Source organism: Benincasa hispida, chromosome 5 (assembly GCF_009727055.1).
Source record: "Benincasa hispida cultivar B227 chromosome 5, ASM972705v1, whole genome shotgun sequence".
NCBI lineage: Eukaryota > Viridiplantae > Streptophyta > Magnoliopsida > Cucurbitales > Cucurbitaceae > Benincasa > Benincasa hispida.
The window spans coordinates 38,431,311-38,450,930 of record NC_052353.1 but is presented as its reverse complement, the minus strand read 5'-3'; the positions used below and the strand labels follow the sequence as shown (position 1 = coordinate 38,450,930).

At 30.0% G+C, this 19,620-nt stretch overlaps 2 protein-coding genes across 3 annotated transcripts; one reads left to right on the top strand and one right to left on the bottom strand.

Moving 5' to 3' along the window:
- The first annotated feature begins 1,221 nt into the window (after window positions 1-1,221).
- LOC120077948 (glycoprotein 3-alpha-L-fucosyltransferase A-like) lies at window positions 1,222-7,294 on the top strand. 2 transcript variants are annotated; one of them, XM_039032082.1, is made up of 7 exons: window positions 1,222-1,925; window positions 2,455-2,619; window positions 3,598-3,839; window positions 5,510-5,614; window positions 6,193-6,349; window positions 6,441-6,668; window positions 6,756-7,294. In XM_039032082.1, the coding sequence occupies exons 1-7, from the start codon at window positions 1,711-1,713 to the stop codon at window positions 7,009-7,011; spliced, it is 1,368 nt and encodes a 455-aa protein (XP_038888010.1). In that variant the 5' UTR covers window positions 1,222-1,710; the 3' UTR covers window positions 7,012-7,294. The 2 variants fall into 2 exon arrangements, with proteins under 2 accessions (XP_038888010.1, XP_038888009.1); XM_039032081.1 differs by having other exon boundaries at window positions 1,223-1,925; window positions 2,455-2,615.
- A 1,656-nt stretch (window positions 7,295-8,950) lies between these two features.
- Window positions 8,951-12,526, bottom strand: LOC120078779 (transcription factor bHLH95-like). Its single transcript, XM_039033086.1, has 3 exons — window positions 12,109-12,526; window positions 9,896-10,393; window positions 8,951-9,098 (listed from the first exon to the last, which is right to left on the bottom strand). The coding sequence occupies exons 1-3, from the start codon at window positions 12,388-12,390 to the stop codon at window positions 9,003-9,005; spliced, it is 876 nt and encodes a 291-aa protein (XP_038889014.1). The 5' UTR covers window positions 12,391-12,526; the 3' UTR covers window positions 8,951-9,002.
- Between the last annotated feature and the right edge of the window lie 7,094 nt (window positions 12,527-19,620).

The following is a 19,620-nucleotide window of genomic DNA, read 5'->3' as shown; positions in this document are numbered from 1 at the left end:
TCGGTCGAATGGCCCACTTGCCCCTTATAAGAGGGCCAAACTTGTTTAGGTCTTTTGGGCCGAATGACCACAATCGCCTCACTAATCTTTGGTTATGACTTTTTTGGGCTTGTTTCTACTCCATCTTGGACTAGTTTGAGATTAAACGACTTTCCCAACTTTATTCTCAAACTTCGACTTCGATCTTTTTCATAAGTCTAAAATTATCTATAATAAATATAATTTAAATTAAAAAATAATATAGGAATAATACAATTAGTCATAGATATTACTTACCTCTCTAAAGTTCATAAATTTAAATCCTTCCTCTCTGGTTTGAATTATTTTTTGTTCATAGATATTAGTCTTAGTAATATTGTTATCTTCTCAAATATGAATGGTCATCTTGAAAAAAAAATTATGAAAATTTATGAATTGACCAATGTATATACATTGTGCATTTGAAACGACTCTTTTACTAAACTACTTTTTAAACAAAACAAAATTTCTATAATTACCCTTAAAAAATGAATAATTTAAGATGTGTTAGTTTAGTTAAGGGAGCGATAACTTTAGACAATCAAAAATGTTTTTTATAATCACAATAAATAAAAAGTACTTACAAAATTTAGATTAATTTAAAACTATTTGACTATTAAATTATCTAAAATGACTTTAAATTGATTAATAAAAAAATCTTGAAAAAAATACATTTTTTAATGTAGTGCAAAGGGAAAAAAATGTTAAAATATTTATTATTAATAAAAGAGAAAAGGTAAGACATAATTTTTTTCATTGAGAATATTAAAAAAAAAAAAAAATTAAAAATACTAGTTTAAAGTCTATTTCGCTTTGAGTTGTTCAAATTTAACCATATACTTTCAACAAATCTCAAATTAACATTCTCTTAACAAATTTTGAAAATATATTCAAATGAACATCTTCTCTTTCATAAAAACTATTATCGGTAAAAATCAATTTATTAAAATAGAGATTTATTGAAGTATATAAACTAAATTTAGAAAAATTAAAAATATATAAAAAACTAAAATGGAATCAATCTCATAATATTCCAACCAAAATGGTATTAAGTATTTTTTTTTCTTCTTCAAAAAAACTAAACATAAGTTAAATATTCCTTAGATTGATCCAATGTTTTAATCCTAAAAAGTGGTAATCTGTCCACAGTTGACAGTACTGTCCAAAGAGAGAAATTATGAACCAAAGAGAACGAAACTTTCTCAAAAAAGCAAAGGGATTAGGTACTCATCTCTTAAGCGTAGACTTGAAAAACGACCAAAGTCTATGCTCTTCCTTCAAAATCGTATTCTCTTGATTGAAGAAGACGAAACCATTGACACCCCAGCAAAGCCCACTTGACTTTTCATCATTCCCTCTTCTTCTGCTCTGACCCAATTGGCCATCACTATGGCTATGGCTTCAACAGAGCTTAAATGTTGAAAACACGTCAATTCCACACTATTTATCAGCAACCCATTTCTCCTTCTTTTCGTTTTCTCCCCCCAAATCTCTTTAACTCCTCGATTTGCCAGATGGGTATCTTTTCAAAGCAAAAAATCTGGAGAGCGGGAACGACCCATGATGATTCGATGGGATTTAATGGGGTTCCTGCAACGAGCAAGAGGAAATGGACTCGTTTTTTGCCTTTGTTTGTGGCCATTGTGGTTATAGCAGAGATCACTTCTTTGAGTCGGCTTGACATGGCGAAAAATGCGGCTATGGTGGATTCTTGGGTCGACTTGTTTTATGGATCTCCGGTTTTGCAAGAAGGGAATGAAGGTGGTAGTAAATTGGGCACGGGAATGTCTATTGATGATGGAGAAATTGATAGAGTTAGGTGTGAGGAGTGGCTGGAGAAGGAGGATGCTGTGGAGTATTCTAGGGACTTCAAAAGGGAACCTGTTTTGGTTTCTGGTTCCGAGAAGGTTCTTTCTATCTCTCCTTTTGTGAACCTTTGTAGCTAGAAGTTTTGATTTTAGTGGTGTTCTGGCTTGAAGAAGTATGTTGCAAATCCTATTATATTTTTGCAATTCATGTATAAACTCATTCAAGAGCTGCTAAGTTAATCCTTATACATATGACTTTTTACTTATCTCACTTTCTAATTGTTTGCCAATGTATGAATTTGTAGATGTCTTACTGAATTTCTGTATGAGATTTTGTTGGAAGTATTTTGATGTGCTCATACTGTGATGAGTCACAGCTATAATGATATCTTACAGTTACATAATTTTGATTTGTGGGCATTGATTGCCATAGGTTCTTGAGTTTACCTCTTCATTTTCTTTTCCTTTTTGGGTGAGCCGTCGAAAGATCATATAGATGGATTATAGGGGAGGTGGTTATAGTCATTAACTTGCTGCTATATACATACTTGGTGGAAATTAATGAAGAAGAAAGATGTTCTTTCCCGTTTACTCTTCAAAACCTTTACTCTTTTGGAATTCATCATAGGAGTGGAGAACTTGTGATGTGGGATGCCAGTTTGGATTTAATCCTGGCCAGCAGCCTGATGCTATATTCGGATCGCCTCAACAAGGTAGTGCTGCTAGCGTACTTCGATCCATGGAGTCATCGCATTACTATCCAGAGAACAATATTGCTTTGGCAAGACGGTGGGTAAGCCTAACTAATATGATGCATTCTTACAGTTCAGAGAACTGCTTTCCTTTACAGTACTGCTTACTGTATTTTAAATTTATGGAACTGCAGCTCCATGACAAAGATAACTTTATTGATCTGGTTATGACAGTGAGATCATATCTGGTAATGGTACTTGTTCATTTTTCATTTGAACTGATAGTGTTAACCAACAATTGGTCTTATTTCCTATAAATGGTTGGTTACAAAATGCAGTAATCAGGGATTAATCTTCTCTTCTAGCTAAGGTTATAGGAAATTTGAGAATCCTACCCTCTCCCAATTCTTTTTCAAATTCCAAGCTGCCTCTTGGCCCTTCCAATCTTCCCTCGCGGTTTTTTATTTTTTTATTTTTATTTATTTTTTAAAAAATTAATATCATTTCAATGTTAGCTTATTAACTAACTCACTCGAGCCAACTTACTAACTTAACTACCACTGCCAGCTGCACACGTGCAATTAACATGCAGTTAAGTACCAAACTGCCACCATGAACTTCACTTCATAGGTATCCACCACCACTTTTGAAGCTTACCCAACATCTCATTCTGTTCCGCAAAGTCGTCGGTAAGCCTTCGGATTATATGGTTCAAGGAAATTAACTGGATTCTCACCCCTGTTCAATCTTCATCATCTAGGTTTTGGACCATAGTTTTCCTTCCACGTTGCAGTTATTTTCTTCGGACTGCAGAATCAAAGGGGGTTCATATATGTGGATTGTCTTATCCCTACGCTTGTCACTTGTGCACTATCATATTTTAGATAGTCTAAGGTCGAATACCTATAAATTGAGAACTATTTCGGTCTGTACTCATTTCTGAAATGTTCTTCCCTATAACGTTCTGCTAATGTTGGATTCTTTTTTTTGCTGGTCACATTTCAATCTGCTTTTATATGTTGCTTTCAGACGCATGCTTCTTTTATAATTCTATAATAAATGAACTTCAACTTCTGTAGGAAGGGTTATACCGTGGTTATGACCACTAGTGTATCATCAGATGTCCCTGTTGGATATTTTTCTTGGGCAGAATACGAGATAATGGCACCAGTACAGCCAAAGACTGAGCCTGCCCTTGCAGCTGCCTTCATTTCAAATTGTGGTGCCCGAAACTTCCGTTTGCAAGCTCTTGATGCGCTTGAGAAGTTGAATGTCAAAATTGATTCATATGGTAGTTGCCACAGGAACCACGATGGACGAGGTGCGCTAAAACCTTTACAAGTATTAGTTTTGAAACTTTTACTTTGATTTATTGACCGACTCTGTTTTTTTTTATTCTTATTTTTTTAATATTATTGACAACTTATCTTGATTGAATATTGGAGTCAACAGTTAGTTCTTAGGTTCGTAGCAGATGGGAACTACATAGTTCTTCCACTTAGACTGTTATCTTGGGAAAACTAATGGAAATTTGTTTAAGATAATGGATATCAGTTGTCTTGATGCATTCAAGAATTGCTGAATTTTTTTTCCTTCCCAGCATCCATTGGAAAAAATCATGATTTCTGACTATTTAATGAAGGAATAATCCCCAGGGAAAACCTTAAGAAAATGGTATCCTTCTGGGCCCATGGTTAATTAAATCAGCAGGGGTTGTCTCTCATGCTTTCATTTTTGGAACTCCCTTTCCTCTTGATAGAGAATTGGAATGACATTCGGCTCAAAAGGATGGTCATAATATTTCCTCATCTCTACAATCTTGCCAGGTTTATATTTGCCCTTATTGATTGTTTCTCATCCTTTTTGGAGTTTTTAAATGTTAGCTTCAACTTTTGAAGGTTTCTTTACTAGTGGATTATCCTTGCTTCTAGGTTCCTTTCAAGAAAAAAGATCTCTCTCTCTCACTCTCTCTTTGTTGGTGTTTCCATCCAATTCAACTTTTCAGTTCCCCTTTTGTAGAATTTGGAAGGTGTAAAGGTTTTTTGCACCTTTTATTTATTTGTTTATTTCTCAGTACTTGGTTGGTAACCAGTGAAGGTTTAATTCCGTGGATCTCACTCTGAAGAGGAACGTTTCTTCGCGTCTTGACTCTCAAATGATGTATTTGAACTTTGAAGAAGCCCTCAGATGATGTATTTTGCCTCTTCCAGCTTCTCAAAATCAACACCATTACTTGATTGTCTAGTTGCATTAGGTAGTTGGCGTTTTGGAATGTCTAGCTAATTGTCCTGGGATTCACATCAAATGTTTAAATAACGTCCCCAACGAGTGTATTTGCTGTTATTTGAATGGGACATCATGCTCAAAAGCATTGTCAGTAAGAGATACAGTGACAAGGAGGGTGCTTACTGATTTGAAAATGGAAGAACTTAGTGATCTTTTGCTGATATTGGGAAGAATACACAACTCAGGGTAGGTGAGGATAAGAGACTTTGGAAGGTAGTACAATTTGGCATTTTCGGACCTCAATGACTAGAAGTTAGAACTTTCCATCTTCTAAACATATTCTTTTTGTCATCAATTTTATGGTTCAGATTCTAGTTCTAATACTATATGCTTCAGATCTTCCCTTTTTCTGTAATGGTTTGAATATTTCATCTAGCCTTTTGTATTTCTCCTATTTACGTTATTTATGATTTTGGTCCTAGGGTTTAGAGGAGTGACTCTCTAACCCTAGAGGTGTCTCTTGATCTGTAATCTGAATTTTTCTCCCTAATAATAAAATTGCTCTCTCCCGTTGTCCATGGACATAGTTAACACATTGTTAGTAAACCACGTAATTCTCCGTGTCGATTCTCTATTGTTTACATTTTCTGTATATCTTTGATCGTCGATTTCTTAACACCTTTTTTTATGTAAACTTCTAATGTGTACATCTAATCCTACTGACACAATCTTTACAAACTACTGTTATTTAATTGATATTTGCAGTTGACAAGGTGGAAACTTTGAAGCGCTACAAGTTCAGCTTGGCTTTTGAGAATTCCAATGAGGAAGATTATGTCACGGAAAAGTTTTTCCAATCTCTTGTTGCAGGTATGCGGTTCATACGTATTTCTCCGTTTCATGCTGTTACCAACATCTGTGAGACACGTTGATTCGGCTTGCCGGTTTCTAAGTTTTATATCTGACTTCATTAAATCTTTCCGTGTACTTAGAGTTTCTGCTGACAGTTTGTCTTTACAGGTGTTTAGTTCTTTTCGATATTGTAACATGACCATACTCAACAAAGTGATGGAGATCAAACTGAACCAATTGAAACTGCAAATTCTCATCAGATCAATCGACTATTTTTGTAGATATTTAAGAAAATCAAAAGGAATGACAAGCTAGTATAGTTCAAAGTCAAACTGTCCAAACTAACTCGTATTTGTCCATTTTGTTGGTTTTTGTTTTGGCTTGCACTGCACCTCTAGGGCTAGTTACCTTATATTTCTTTAGAGACCCTCACTTTAGCACATATTTTTACCAGAATACTTTTAGCAAATAATTTTGAAGAATCCAGTTATGGATAGAGTTCTAAAGTTGGAAATCTCGAAAAGTTATAGAACTCTCATAGTTTTGCTACATCAACTGTTTTGTAGAGTTTTAAGTACCAATGCAATTATTTGTAGGAACTATTCCGGTGGTGGTTGGTGCTCCAAATATCGAGGAGTTTGCTCCTTCTCCTGATTCATTTTTGCATATCAAGGAATTCTCCGATGTTGAGTCAATTGCCAAGTCCATGAAATACCTTGCTGAAAATCCCAAATTGTACAATCAATCCCTAAGGTACTCGGAGCAATGATGTTAGTCAGATCAATTTCTTCCATTTCATTATGATATGAAATCTGATGAAGATTTGGCTGTCTTTATCTTTTAGATGGAAGTACGACGGTCCATCTGAGTCTTTCAAGGCCCTTGTCGATATGGCAGCCGTACACTCATCCTGCCGCCTTTGCATCCACATGGCAACCATCATCCATGAGAAAGAAGAAAACAGTCCCAGGTTCAAGAAACGACCGTGCAAATGTTCTCGAGGCTCTGAAACTGTATATCATTTATATGTAAGGGAGAGAGGGAGGTTTGAAATGCAATCCATTTTCTTGAGGTAGGTAACCTTTCAAGTCCAAACACAGTTATCTTTCCAAAGCTCTGTCTTAGGGGAAACCAAATCATTTGGCCTTGAAAATGGCAGGTCAGGAAATTTGACATTGGAGGCTTTAGAATCAAGGGTACTCGAAAACTTCAATTCTTTGAAACACGTACCGATTTGGAAGCAAGAACGGCCCGAAAGCATAAGAGGAGGAGATGAACTAAAACTATATAGAATATATCCTGTTGGGTTGACTCAGAGGCAGGCTTTATATACCTTCAGATTCGAAGGCAATGATCATTTCAGAACTCACATAGAAACACACCCTTGTGCAAAGATGGAAGTCATATTTGTTTGAGTCTAAATCATCTTCCGAGCGCATCCGATATGCGATTAACTCGTTCATCATTGGACGTATAATTTGTATAACATAGTTGCTGAACTAATGTAAGTTTAGGGTGCAACAAGACGAGAGCAGAAACCTAGCAATGGCTGCCAAATGGGGGTTTCCTTTGATCAGCTAATTACAGATCATGCGCTCTTGTAAATGTTGAGAACAGAATTGGCCTTTGTGGGCGTGATGCATATTTTGCTAGTTGAATCTAGCCAATTCCACGAACAATCCTCTTCTTATTTTCTCATCTTTCTTTTGTGCTTTGGGACTTCAACATATGTACATATTAAGGCCCGTTAGGTTCACGAGAATTAAGAGGTGGAAATGGAAAATGGTATTTTATCACCATATTTGTCACAAGTTTTCAACCTTGATAACGAGAATATTTATTCAAAGGTATTTCATATTTCCACATAACCATTCAAATAGATGGGTTTTCTACGTTTTCAATGGTTTCTCTCTCTCTTACTTTTTTATCTTATCATTTTATTTGTTTTACTTTTTTCTTGACATTGTTTAATTTATTTAATTTTTATAAATATGTTTAAGTTAAATTTGTAATTAATTTTATTAATAATAATGCTAATATAATAATTTATTCTATTATTATGAATTAATATAAAAAATCATAATTTTTTTTTAAAAAAATATGAATAACCATAATTATATTTTCTTAAATATCTTTTTATTGGTAATATATATTAACATCATAAATTGTTTATTAGAATTATTAATTAGTCTTTTAATTTTTTTTANCTTTTTATTGGTAATATATATTAACATCATAAATTGTTTATTAGAATTATTAATTAGTCTTTTAATTTTTTTTAATTAATTAACTAATAATAAAAGAAGTTAATTTTTTCATAAACAATCTAGTACACTTGTACTTCTAGTTTTAATCTATAACTATAGTTATTTTTTAAAATTAAAAACATTGTTTGATGATTTGAAATCAATTAGTTTATATCAACTACTTTTGTATATATATTCTTTTATATATATATAAGGTTTATAATTGACATTAAACAATTAGTTAGTTAACTATCCAATTAACAAAACTACATTAAAAAAAAAAGAAAATAGATATTTAAATTAATCACCAATATTTTTAGTAAAAGATTATATTATAAATATGAAATATAAAAAATTTAATTGATAATATAAGTGTATTATACTTTATTCCCAAGTATCTATAAAACCTTGAACCAAATGACCCCTTAGATGCTTGAACAAACTAAAGGGGATAGTTGGGTCCTAATAAATTTTGGTATAGACGTTAGAATAATTTGTGTTGGGCTAATTATTGAAATCATTAATGCATTTTTTCTTTGGTTATTGTGAGTGATAGATGATATAATATTAAATTTGCTTTCACCCATTATCTTAAGTTTCTTAAGTTTTTGAGTCAATCGTTAATTTAAGATGTATCATAGTAGGTGGTCTAAGTGGTCCAATGTTCAAACACTTTCAATGTTATTTCCTCTTCAATTAAAATTGATTTTCACTTTTCAAGCCCTGTGAAAAGGAGTGTAAGATGATATAATATTAAATTTGTTAAATAAGAATTCTTTTGGTGTCCGAGAAACTTTTAACATTTAAGGCACCAATTACAATTTCAAAGACATTGATAGTTCGATCTCTACCCTCAATGAACCAAAAAAAAGAAAAAAAAAAAAAAACCCCAATAGAATTGATTATGAAGAAATTTCCCTAGTCAATAACATTTAAGCTTCTATTATTTTATGTCCAAAATTTGACAAAATTATATGGGAAGAGGCTAGCTAGGGTTTATGGAGTGGATTATATATATTTGCATATAGAACCATAACAAGATGAGAGATATGATTTTCAAGATATAGATAGAAAAGCCATTATTAATCATGTGGATACATAATATATATGATCTCAAGCTCTCTGAAACTTCATGGTCAAGAAGAGATTTGATAATCACATCAAGAAGACAACCAAAATATGATTTCCCCTGCAGCTTCCTTGAATGTATCTTCCGCCACCGTCGTCGCCCCAAATTCGTCGTAACCTCCGTTCGCCTGCTTTCATCGAAACAAATCGTTTCAAATAAAAACTTTTTTGGAATCACCTCGATAAAAAATTTGTTTGGTAATTTTCTTGTTTCTTGTTCTGATAGTTTAAAAAATGCCTATTAATTTTCAATTACGTTTCCATGTAATAAGATTTTCAAATATATGAAAAATATAGTGACATTAGAAGTTTAATCTTTCATCCTCCAGTGTTATATTTATTTAGTCCTTAACTTTCGTAAGTGTCTTAATAGATCATATACTTTAAAAATGTTTGATAGCTAGAATCTTAAATTTTTTAAAAATTTTAATTTTGTGTCTAATAGATTGTTAAATTTTTTAATTTCATATGTGGTGGTAGTCATTTGATTTTCAATTTTGTGTCTTAGATATATATTTTAAAAATAGAAATTCACAATTTAATAGACACAAAATTGAAAGTTTATAGTTCTATTATTTAGACATATAAAATTTAAATTTATATCTAGTAAATCAATTCATTTTAAACTATTTTGGATATATCCAAATTTTATTAGGCATAAAATGGAAATTAAGCCCAAAAATCAATTATACACTTAACACTTGTACTAAACTTAATGGACTAAACTTGTACTATACCCAACACATTTTCAAAATTATAATGTTCTATTTAAATTCTAAACATTCAAACTACATTTTACTTAAACAAAAAATTTCATACTTTTCAAAACTAAACTTGCAAACATGTATCCCACAAGAAGAAACAGAAAGAATTGTTAGGAAGAAAAGAACTGAAAATGTAAAGAAAGTATGAATATGATACTTACGTGAGCTTGAATCATGAAGAAGGAGCGATGGAAATCGGAGGAGACATGAGCAGAAACGACGTCGATTTGATGCTTATCAAGAACATAACAAAGAGCGGAGAACAGGCCGGGTTTCTTGGCGGAGCAGACGCAGATATGAGCGTGGCGGCCACAGACGCTCAAGACGAGGTTGGAGGAAGTCCAAGTTTGGAAGGCGGAGGGTGGCGGTGGCGGTGGGAGACTACTCATAACGACATTGTCGGCGGCGACGGTGGTGGAAAAATGAGAAAATAGGGCAGCAGACGACGACATGTCGTCGTTGGAGGAGGCTTGGTCGGCCAAGAATGCCTCACGGGTTGTGGTGGAGGGATGATGAACAATCTTGGAGAAATTCATAGATGAATTGTTGTTATTGTTATTGTCGAGTTTTTCAAGCTTCTGTTTGTGGAGTTTTTGGAGGGTATCTTGAAGGGTTTTTATGTAGTTTACTGCTTCGTCAACTATACTGGATTTGTCTGCCTGCCATTTTTTATTCTTCAATTAGTTAAAGCTGCTCGACTAATCGATCAAAAGTTTGAATTTTTCTACCTTATTTCTATCTGTCTATATATCTATAAACTTCAAAGAGTTAAAAAGATAGAAAATAGAGAAGATAGACTAAAGTTTAGGATGCTGGAATAAATAAAATAAAGGAAAATTATTTTAAACGAAAAAATTGTTGGAACAAATATTTATAAATATAGCAAAATATCACTGTCTATCAATTATAGATAGTGATAGATACTGATAGTCCTCTATCAGAGTCTACTGATAGTGACTATCAGTGTCTATCATTGATAGACAATAACATTTTACTATATTTATAAATAATAGATTCATTTTGCTATATTTGAAAACAACTCATAAATGAACCTACATTAATCATTCATATATATAAATATATACGAAAAGGTATTTTATTAGATTTAAGGTTGAACTATAATTTGAGGTTTTAACTAAATCATATACATGGTTAAAATACATATTATATATTTTAGTAAGTGTATTTGAATTTCATTCAATTTTAATTTTATACATTTTTCAAATTTAGTTCCACTTTTAATAAATCTTAAAAATAGTATAACATTGGTTGATTTCAAAAAAAAAAAAAAATGTATTAACGTTTCCTTAAACTTTCTGAAAGTACAAAAGATTAGAAAAAGAGTAATATTTTTTAAGTGTTTGTTTCAACTTTCATCACTCTTTCCATTCACAAATATTAATTTACGTTATGAATATTTGAACTTATCTCCTAGTTTTGTTTTAGTTCTCAATTTTTTCCCCTTAAAATTAACTTTATTTTTTTAAAAGAAAAAAAATCTCAATAGTCAATATTCTACTCTAAGAAGATAAAAAAGGTGAGTGAAAGATATTTATTTCTCTTTAGTTTTAAAAAAGAGAATTAGTAAATAAGCACACTGCATTTTTAAAAACACACACCCAAAACAAAACAAACCTAAATAATTTTCTTAGGTTTTTAAAAAACCCAAAATTGTTTCAAGTGAACTCATGAAAACTAATTTCTAAATATGCTTCTCTGAAACAAAAAAAATAAAAATTTCACCTTTTTTTTTTTTTTTTTAAATGAGGGTTATTCATCAACAATTTATTTGTTTCATTTTCTGTTTAAAGTACATAAAAAAAAACTATGTCCCTTTTTCACTTTTTACATTAAAAACATGTCATTAAAATCTTCCCTCTCCATAATTATTAAAAGACATGATATACCCTAAAAAAACAAATATACATTTAATAAAGAATCCCATATGATTAAAATCCAAAAACATACATAAGATAAGGCCACTTTTCGCAGCTTTTTATGGTTCAAAGAAAATTATATATATACATATATGAAAAAAACTCGAGTGTTATGAGTTGCATTTTTGTATATATTTATGTAGTCCAGATATTTACCTAATAAAATTTTGCCAAAAAACTATTTTTTTAAAAAAAAATTGATCAATTTATATTTGTTTACTATGTATTAAGAGAGTGATGCTTGAGATTAGTTGCAACCTAAGTTATAAATAATCATTAGAGATTTTTTACAAAAAATTGTGAATATGGTAATTCAAACCTCCTAATTTTAAAAGACGAAATATTTGAGAAATTCTATTAAACTAGGCTCAATTTGACCGATAATAAGAATAAATAAAGAAAAAGAGTGATACAATTTTTGTATAATGTGAAGTTACCTTAGGAGGAAGGTGAGGAAGCAAGGCATGAAGATTAGAGAACATATTTCTCATTTTCTTCCGCCGCTCTCTCTCCGTCCAAATATGAATGTCGTGATCCGACGATTCGGTAGCGCCACCGGATTTTCCCTCGGTCGCCTCTCTCTTCTTCCCCACCTGCGTCGGCGGAGGAGGAAGGAGGTGGGTATCGTTGATGGGGGATATCTTGTTGTTGCTGTTATCATTGGCGATTTCGCTGCCGGAGTTGAGGAGGGTCCAAGGAGGGTGGTGGTGGCCGGACATGGCGGAGATGGGAGGTGGAAGATGAGAAGAGAGGGAATTAAAGAAGAGCGGAGGGTTGGTTTTAACTTAATTTTAAGAAAGGTGGTGGAAAATTGAAATAGGAGAGAGAGAATAAAATAAAGGAGTTAGAGAAAAAACACAAAAAACAATCATAAGAAGATGGCGTTACGGCGCTCAAAAACAAAAACGGATACCTCTTAGTACTCGAATCCCGGCCCCACTTTTGGTGGTGGCTGCCTTTCTTCTCTTCCTTTGTTTCTTTCTCTTTTTCTACTTCACATCTTATTATTATTATTATTATTCATTTTTTTTTATCACCATCCATTATAAATTAATTGGTTTTTTATCGAATGAAATTAAAAAGTTAATTTGAGTATAGCTCAATAGACCATGAAATGCAGACACAAATATCTCTACATGATATGGATACAATTGCATACGACGATTCGTCAATTTCTAAAAAACTAAGATACAGATACGTCTGAGGATGTATCATTTTATATATATATATTTAATATATATGTTTAAAAAAACGAGGATACTGAAACGTTGAAGATATATTCTTTAAAAAAATCTATGATATAGATAAATTTAGCATACAAGTTAACAATAATAACACAAAATAGAATACAAACACTGAAATACAATACAAAAACGCAACTTCTAAGATGTTGAAGTACAATAGTTAATAAAATTCAATAGAATAATGACTCATATTGCAAAGGAGAAAAAGAAGATTAGAGGGAGAAGTACGAAGATGAACGAAGAACTTATTCATTGAATTGTTGAAGATATCCAAATGGTTTAGATTAGAGGGAGAAATATGAAGTACGAAGTACGAAGATAAACGAAGAATTTCTTCATTGAATTGTTCAATAGATGATTATAGTCTAGGGTTTGGTCCGTTATTTATTTATTTAACTTTTTTAGTTTTGGACTCGAGTAGTAGACTTTTTAAATAGATTGCCTAATTTTAGATTGGGGAAGATTAGATGAGTTGCTTGTTTTTTTTCTTTAAAAAAAAGTACACATAGAAATAGATATGTCAAATCGCATGATACGTATCTAAGAAGTATCTGGAAGTATCGGTATCCAATACATGTCTAATACTGATTCTTTGCCTTGCATGAAGTATCTGTGCTTCATAGTGAATAGATAATATTAAAGTTGATCGTCAATTTAGTTTCATTACGATCTGTTTGGATCGTTAATATTATTTCATAATTTTGAATATTTAATATCTAGATTAATTAATATATGTATTTAGATACACATTATTTATATATATACATGAATTTGAAATATCGTCAATTTCTTTTTTAGTTCGAAAATTGTGTAGGAGGAGATCAAATCTTTCATCTTTGGAAAGTTATGTCAATTATCGTTGAGCTAAACCCATTTTAACACTCCACATGCAATTGAACTAGGAAATAAAAAACCATAGGATTCTTTTTATGAAATTTTAAAGAAAACGCATAATCGAAATCAGAACCAAAATTCGTTACGTTTTCGTATAAATCCAAATTTTATATAGCATCTTTTTCACTCCTTCCATATTTGGAAGAATTTAAAAAATTGTTTGTTAATATTTCTTCCTATTATTCTACCAATTCTATGAAGCTCATATATTAAAACATAAGAAAGGTATCTTTTTGATCTTTAGTTTTTTAGTTTTTTTGAGTCTAGTATCTATTTGGTCCATAAATTCTATATAAAATTTGGATTTATATGAAAAACTATCGAGTTCTTATTTTGGTTTATTAAGGTTTAAAATGTATTATTATTGTATTTTTACCTTTGAATTAATTTTAGGTAAAGTTTATATGTGTGATTATTAAGTTTTAAATGGTTACATTTTTATCATTTGTGTTTTGAGTTTTTTTTTTTTTTTTTTTCATTTGATCTTTAAGGTTCGAGATTTACACTATTACTCTTGATTTTTTTATCACTAAATATTCATTTTTGGTCATTGTAGTCAATTTCTATTAATTAATTTTGAAGAATTATAATTAAATTACTTTTTACTAATTTTTTAAAATTAGTTAAAAATCTTCACATCATAATTATTTTAAATGAATTAATTGAAAATTAATGCCAAATGCCCAAACTTAGTATTGGTGAAAATTTGAGGGCAAAAGTATAAACTAAAACCCTAAAGACTATACAAAAATTAAACTCAAAAAGTAAAAAAGTAATGTTTTTCCTTTTTTATTTTCTTTTTTATAAGTAGCACCTTGAAACTTATAATCAAATGAGAATTCAACTCAAAATTTAAAAGAAAAAAAATGTAATATTTTGAGATGCTAAATAAAAATGGAACTTAAAACTTAAGAATTATAAAGATGTTTTTTCTCCTAAAATATATTTTACTTGGTTAAGATAATTAATAATCACCTATTTCAAAGTTCAAATTTGCCCCCACATTTATAAGGTAATATTCCTAAAAAAATAAAAATTTATATATATAGTAATAAAAATATAGGTTTGTTTGGATTCCTTTATAGAAGGTTAATTATTACTCACTGAAAATGAAAAAGGAAAATAAAAGTAAATCCATGTAGGTTGAGTTAGATTCATTTGCTCCCTAATTATTAAAGAACCAAATCTATAATTGTATAAATCATTCTATTATGAGTCCATTTAATGAATATTTTGTTTCGTTTTATTTCAAAGCATTATTTTTTAATCATCATCCTTTATTACATTTCTTAATTAACACTGTTAAAAGTAAAAATCTTCACATTTTTTAATTAAAAAAACAATAATAAATTTCAAGAACTACTTGAATAGTTGCATGTAACAGTTGAGCTTATATCTTAGCATTAAAAGTTTTGTTATAATCAAATCATATAAATAAATAGCTAATCAAATCAAACAATACCCTTTAATTGTATGGATTTTATTGGCCTGTAATGGTTGTTTCAATTTCAGCTAGGGAATTTTTTGAATTTGGTAACTCGTCTATTTTGTATGCTAAAAACATTCCGGAGATATGAATAATCTTATTTTGAAAGTGTTTGAAACTGGACAAAAGAAAAAAAAAAAAGAAAAAAAAGAAAAAAAAGAAAAAAAAAAGACTTGTTCTTTATTGTAAAAGTTTTGATTTTAAAATAGTCAATGTCTAACCCAATTCTTAAAGTTAAAAATAGAATTAATCTAGCGATTATAGTATTTGTGAATTAGGACGTCACATACTTAATGAATTCTAATTTCAACTCGCTAGAAATTTAAAATCAAATATTATTGGAGGGAGTTATATTCCATCATAAATCAAAGTTTGAGACTGCAATTCAAAATTTTCATAGTTTACTTGATTGATTAAATAAATAGAACCATAAAAAGATAGTATTGAATTGTATTAAAAATAATCATTTTGACCTGATTTGGTAAGTTGTTATTGAAAATTAAGCTTATAAATGCTCATACACCACTAAATTTCTTACTTTATCGTCTACATTTTACCATTGTTTTAAAATATTAAGCCAAGTTTTAAAAACTAAGGGTGTGTTTAGGGCAAGAATTATCCTAAGACTATAATAATCACATCTTTCTATAGTAAATACTATTTTATATTTCCCAATTAGCTACAGTCAACACAATTTCAAAACCTCCATTTGCTATAGTATATACTATTTACTACAATGTTTACTATTTTACCTTAATCATTTTTTTTAATTTTTTGCTACAGTATTTACTATTTGCTTCTCAAACTAAAATAGTTTACACTTCAAACATATATTATTATAACCCAACCTAAAATAATTTACACCCCAAATACAAACTATTAATCTAACTATAATAATCTAGAACTATAATAACCAACTCCTTACCCCAAACGCCCCCTAAAATATTAGTTTTTAAAAAGCATCATTGCATTGGATAGCACTTATATGGATAATAATTAAGTATATAGCAATATTTTAAAAGAATTTAAATATAGTAAAATCTATCAGTGATAGACTTCTGTCAGTGATATGGTCTATTACCGATAGACCCTTACTTATAATATGGTGTATCATTGATAGACTTTGAAAGAAAAATCTAAATTTTTTGTTATATCTACAAATTCTTTTGCATTGTGCTATATCTGCAAATACTTTGAGCCTAATTGCTACATTTGCAATTTCCCCTTTTAAAAACTTGTTTTTTTCATTGTGTGAAATTGAGAGAATAATTTTTAAAAACCAAGAACCAAAAATAAAATGGCTATCAAATTGGGCCTTCGACAAGAAAAATTTCCGCTGCTACCATCATGGCAGCATGTATAATTTTTAATTTTTAGATTTTAAAAATCAAGTCTATTTTCTCTCAATTTCTTACAATGTTCTACATGTTTTTAAAAGCAAAATAGTTGATTTTTTTAACCAAATTCCAAACAAGAAAAACTAGTTTTTAAAATCTACATTTTTAGGCCCTGTTTGATAACCATTTATTATTATTTTTTTTGGTTGAAAATTAAGTCTATAGATACATTACTTCCACTCCTAAATTTCTTCTTTTGTTATTTGTTTTTTTACTATGGTTTAAAAAACCAAGCCAAATTTTGAAAATTAAAAAAAGTAGATTTTAAAAACTTGTTTTTGTTTTTGGAATTTGACTAAGAATTCATACATTGTACTTAAGAAATATGCAAATCATTTTAAGAAATGAGAAGAAAATAGACTTAATTTTCAAAAGTTACAAACAAAAAACGGTTTTCAAATAGGATTTTAGTTTTCAAAACTTTGTTTGGTTTTTGAAAACATTGGTAAAAACTGATAACAAAACAAGCAATCTAGAGGTGGAATTGATGTTTATAAGCTTAATTTTTAAAAACAAAAAGCTAAAAACTTAGGCCATGTTTGGTAATTTTTTTTGAAATTTGGATAAGAATTGGACTCTATTACTCCAAAAATATGCAAACTATCGTAAGAAAATGTGAGTACATAAGCTTAATTTTCAAAAACAAAAAACGAAAAATGAAATGATTATCAAACATGACCTAAATGATTATTAAATGAGATCCTAATGTTTACCAAATAAGGCTTAAATAATTATCATACGAGTCCTAATATTTATTAAACAAGGTCTAAAATATATAATTTAATAAAAAAAAAATAGAAATTCGAATCTCTCCTCAATTAAAAATAATATTGAAAAAAAAAAGGAAAGAGAAAAGAAAGCGTGTTGTACCAAAACAAAAATGTTGGTGAACTGTTAAAAAGTAAGAAGAAAAGTAATGTTTGTTTGGCTGTGAGATTCTTTAAGTTAGGGGAGCGTTACTAAAGTAACAAACCTCCTTAGTCATTACAACTTTGGAAAATGTATTTTTATAACCATATTTTCTTCCATACAAAATTCACTTTGTCATCTTGCATAAAAAAAATTTAATAATTAAATATATATATGTATATACACACACCAAAATTACATTTTATCTACCTACTATTGCACCCAAAATGTTCATATAATTTTGAAATTTAATCGTCTAAGCAAACATAACTCAACTGTATATAGTAGGTTTTAGGGACTAAGAGATATGTGATCAATTCCCCCACCCCTAAACAATGAGGTATTCTTGGATTGGGTTGGAACAATTTTTAGACTCAACTCAATCGTTTGGGTGATGAGTTTCTTCAACTAAAACAGTGAAAAATTACATAAGTAGCATAAAAAAGTTTTTCATGTTTTACAAATAGCATTTTCTGTTTGGTCAATTGCTTTGTGGCTGATCTTGATGCTTCTGGATCGATGTTGGGACCAAAACAAAAATTTAACTTCATTTAATGAACCATCCGAACTAACGAATTTTTTAGGTTTTCTCGGTGGAATTCTAACCAAGATGAAGATGAAGATTGATTATTATTTTTTTACGTAATTTTCCCAAATTTTATCTAATTAGTTTTGGATGGGTATTGTAATAGAGAATTCTATGAGAATCAAGGATTGAATTTTCGATTTGGATTAGAAATAGAGAGTTTGAAAAAGACTATTTGTAATAATTTTGGAAGTACATGCAAAATAAAAGTCCATGTATTCGTCCTAGCCAAGATTTCCTGAGAAAATCCCCCAAAAAAATGGATGGTTTGAATGCTTCAATCAAAAAAGTTAACCTTTCGTTTTGGTCATAATATATATATATATATATATTGAATAGACAATATTATTATACAATAACAAGAGAGATCCCATAGTTTAGGATAAAGTATCAAAGCAAACAAAACACCTACATAAACAATGCACAATCGGAGAACTCAAAACAACCAACCCAAAACACCACAACCCACAAACAGAGAGACGAACAAACCAAACACAAGCAAAGAGTAAACATAATAAGAAACCCCACACCAGGGACAATCCAAGAACCATAGAAACTAGGAGGAGGCAAAAGACAACGAACAACAAACAAGCTAGAGGAGGTCATGAAGATCAATCCACTAAGTGATAGAACGCGCACGGACCATTATTTAATCCCAACCGAAATGCATATGGATGAACCATTAAAAAAATTGGCCAAAAAGAGTGTTATTTATAAAAGATGAAAACTTTTTTTTGTTATTTTTTTGATACTTGGGTGATTATTAAATTTTTGTTTTAAAAAGAAGTAAAATGTTAATAGGTAAAAGAATTTATTAAATTTTTTTCGATATTAAATTAAGATTAATAAATCAATTTTAATTTATATTATGAAAATTTCTTTCCATCATATTAAAAATTGTTTTTATTAGTTGTTAAAGAATAAAAAGATTAAGAAAAATTAAAATAAATATACGTATATGTGTATTGGAAGTAAGAAAAGATACTTCTGAAAGTTAATAATAAGCTCATTTTAGTTGAGTTATTTTAGGTGAACTCATAAACCAATCTAACTAATAAAGTTTTCATTTATTTGTATCTAATCCAACCCGAATAAATTGATAACCTAATCCAAATTATATGAATTGGATTGGATTAATCGGATTTTTCTAATCATCGATATTTATGAGCACTCCTACTTGATATAACGTTGAAAGTATTATAGACCAAATTTATAATATGACTAGTAAACAATAAATTAGAATGGGGATTTGAAAATTTCAGTAAGGTCTTATTTATTTATTTAATTTTTAATGTTCCTTCTCCTATTTTTATTTATAAAAATTAAAACCAGAAAACTACCCATTTTTCAAGTACATCGCAAAACTACTTATATATACCTACGTTTTTTTTTCACATTTGAAAACACTTATCATATTTTAGATAAATTTTGTG

Coding starts and splice junctions, on each gene's coding strand:
- LOC120077948 (XM_039032081.1), top strand. CDS start 1,434: ATGTTGAAAACACGTCAATTCCACACTATTTATCAGCAACCCATTTCT. Junction 1,926..2,454: donor TGGTTTCTGGTTCCGAGAAG/GTTCTTTCTATC, acceptor AATTCATCATAG/GAGTGGAGAACTTGTGATGT. Junction 6,669..6,755: donor ATGCAATCCATTTTCTTGAG/GTAGGTAACCTT, acceptor TGAAAATGGCAG/GTCAGGAAATTTGACATTGG.
- LOC120078779 (XM_039033086.1), bottom strand. CDS start 12,390: ATGTCCGGCCACCACCACCCTCCTTGGACCCTCCTCAACTCCGGCAGC. Junction 10,394..12,108: donor TTCCTCACCTTCCTCCTAAG/GTAACTTCACAT, acceptor AAAAAATGGCAG/GCAGACAAATCCAGTATAGT. Junction 9,099..9,895: donor TCTTCATGATTCAAGCTCAC/GTAAGTATCATA, acceptor CGATGAAAGCAG/GCGAACGGAGGTTACGACGA.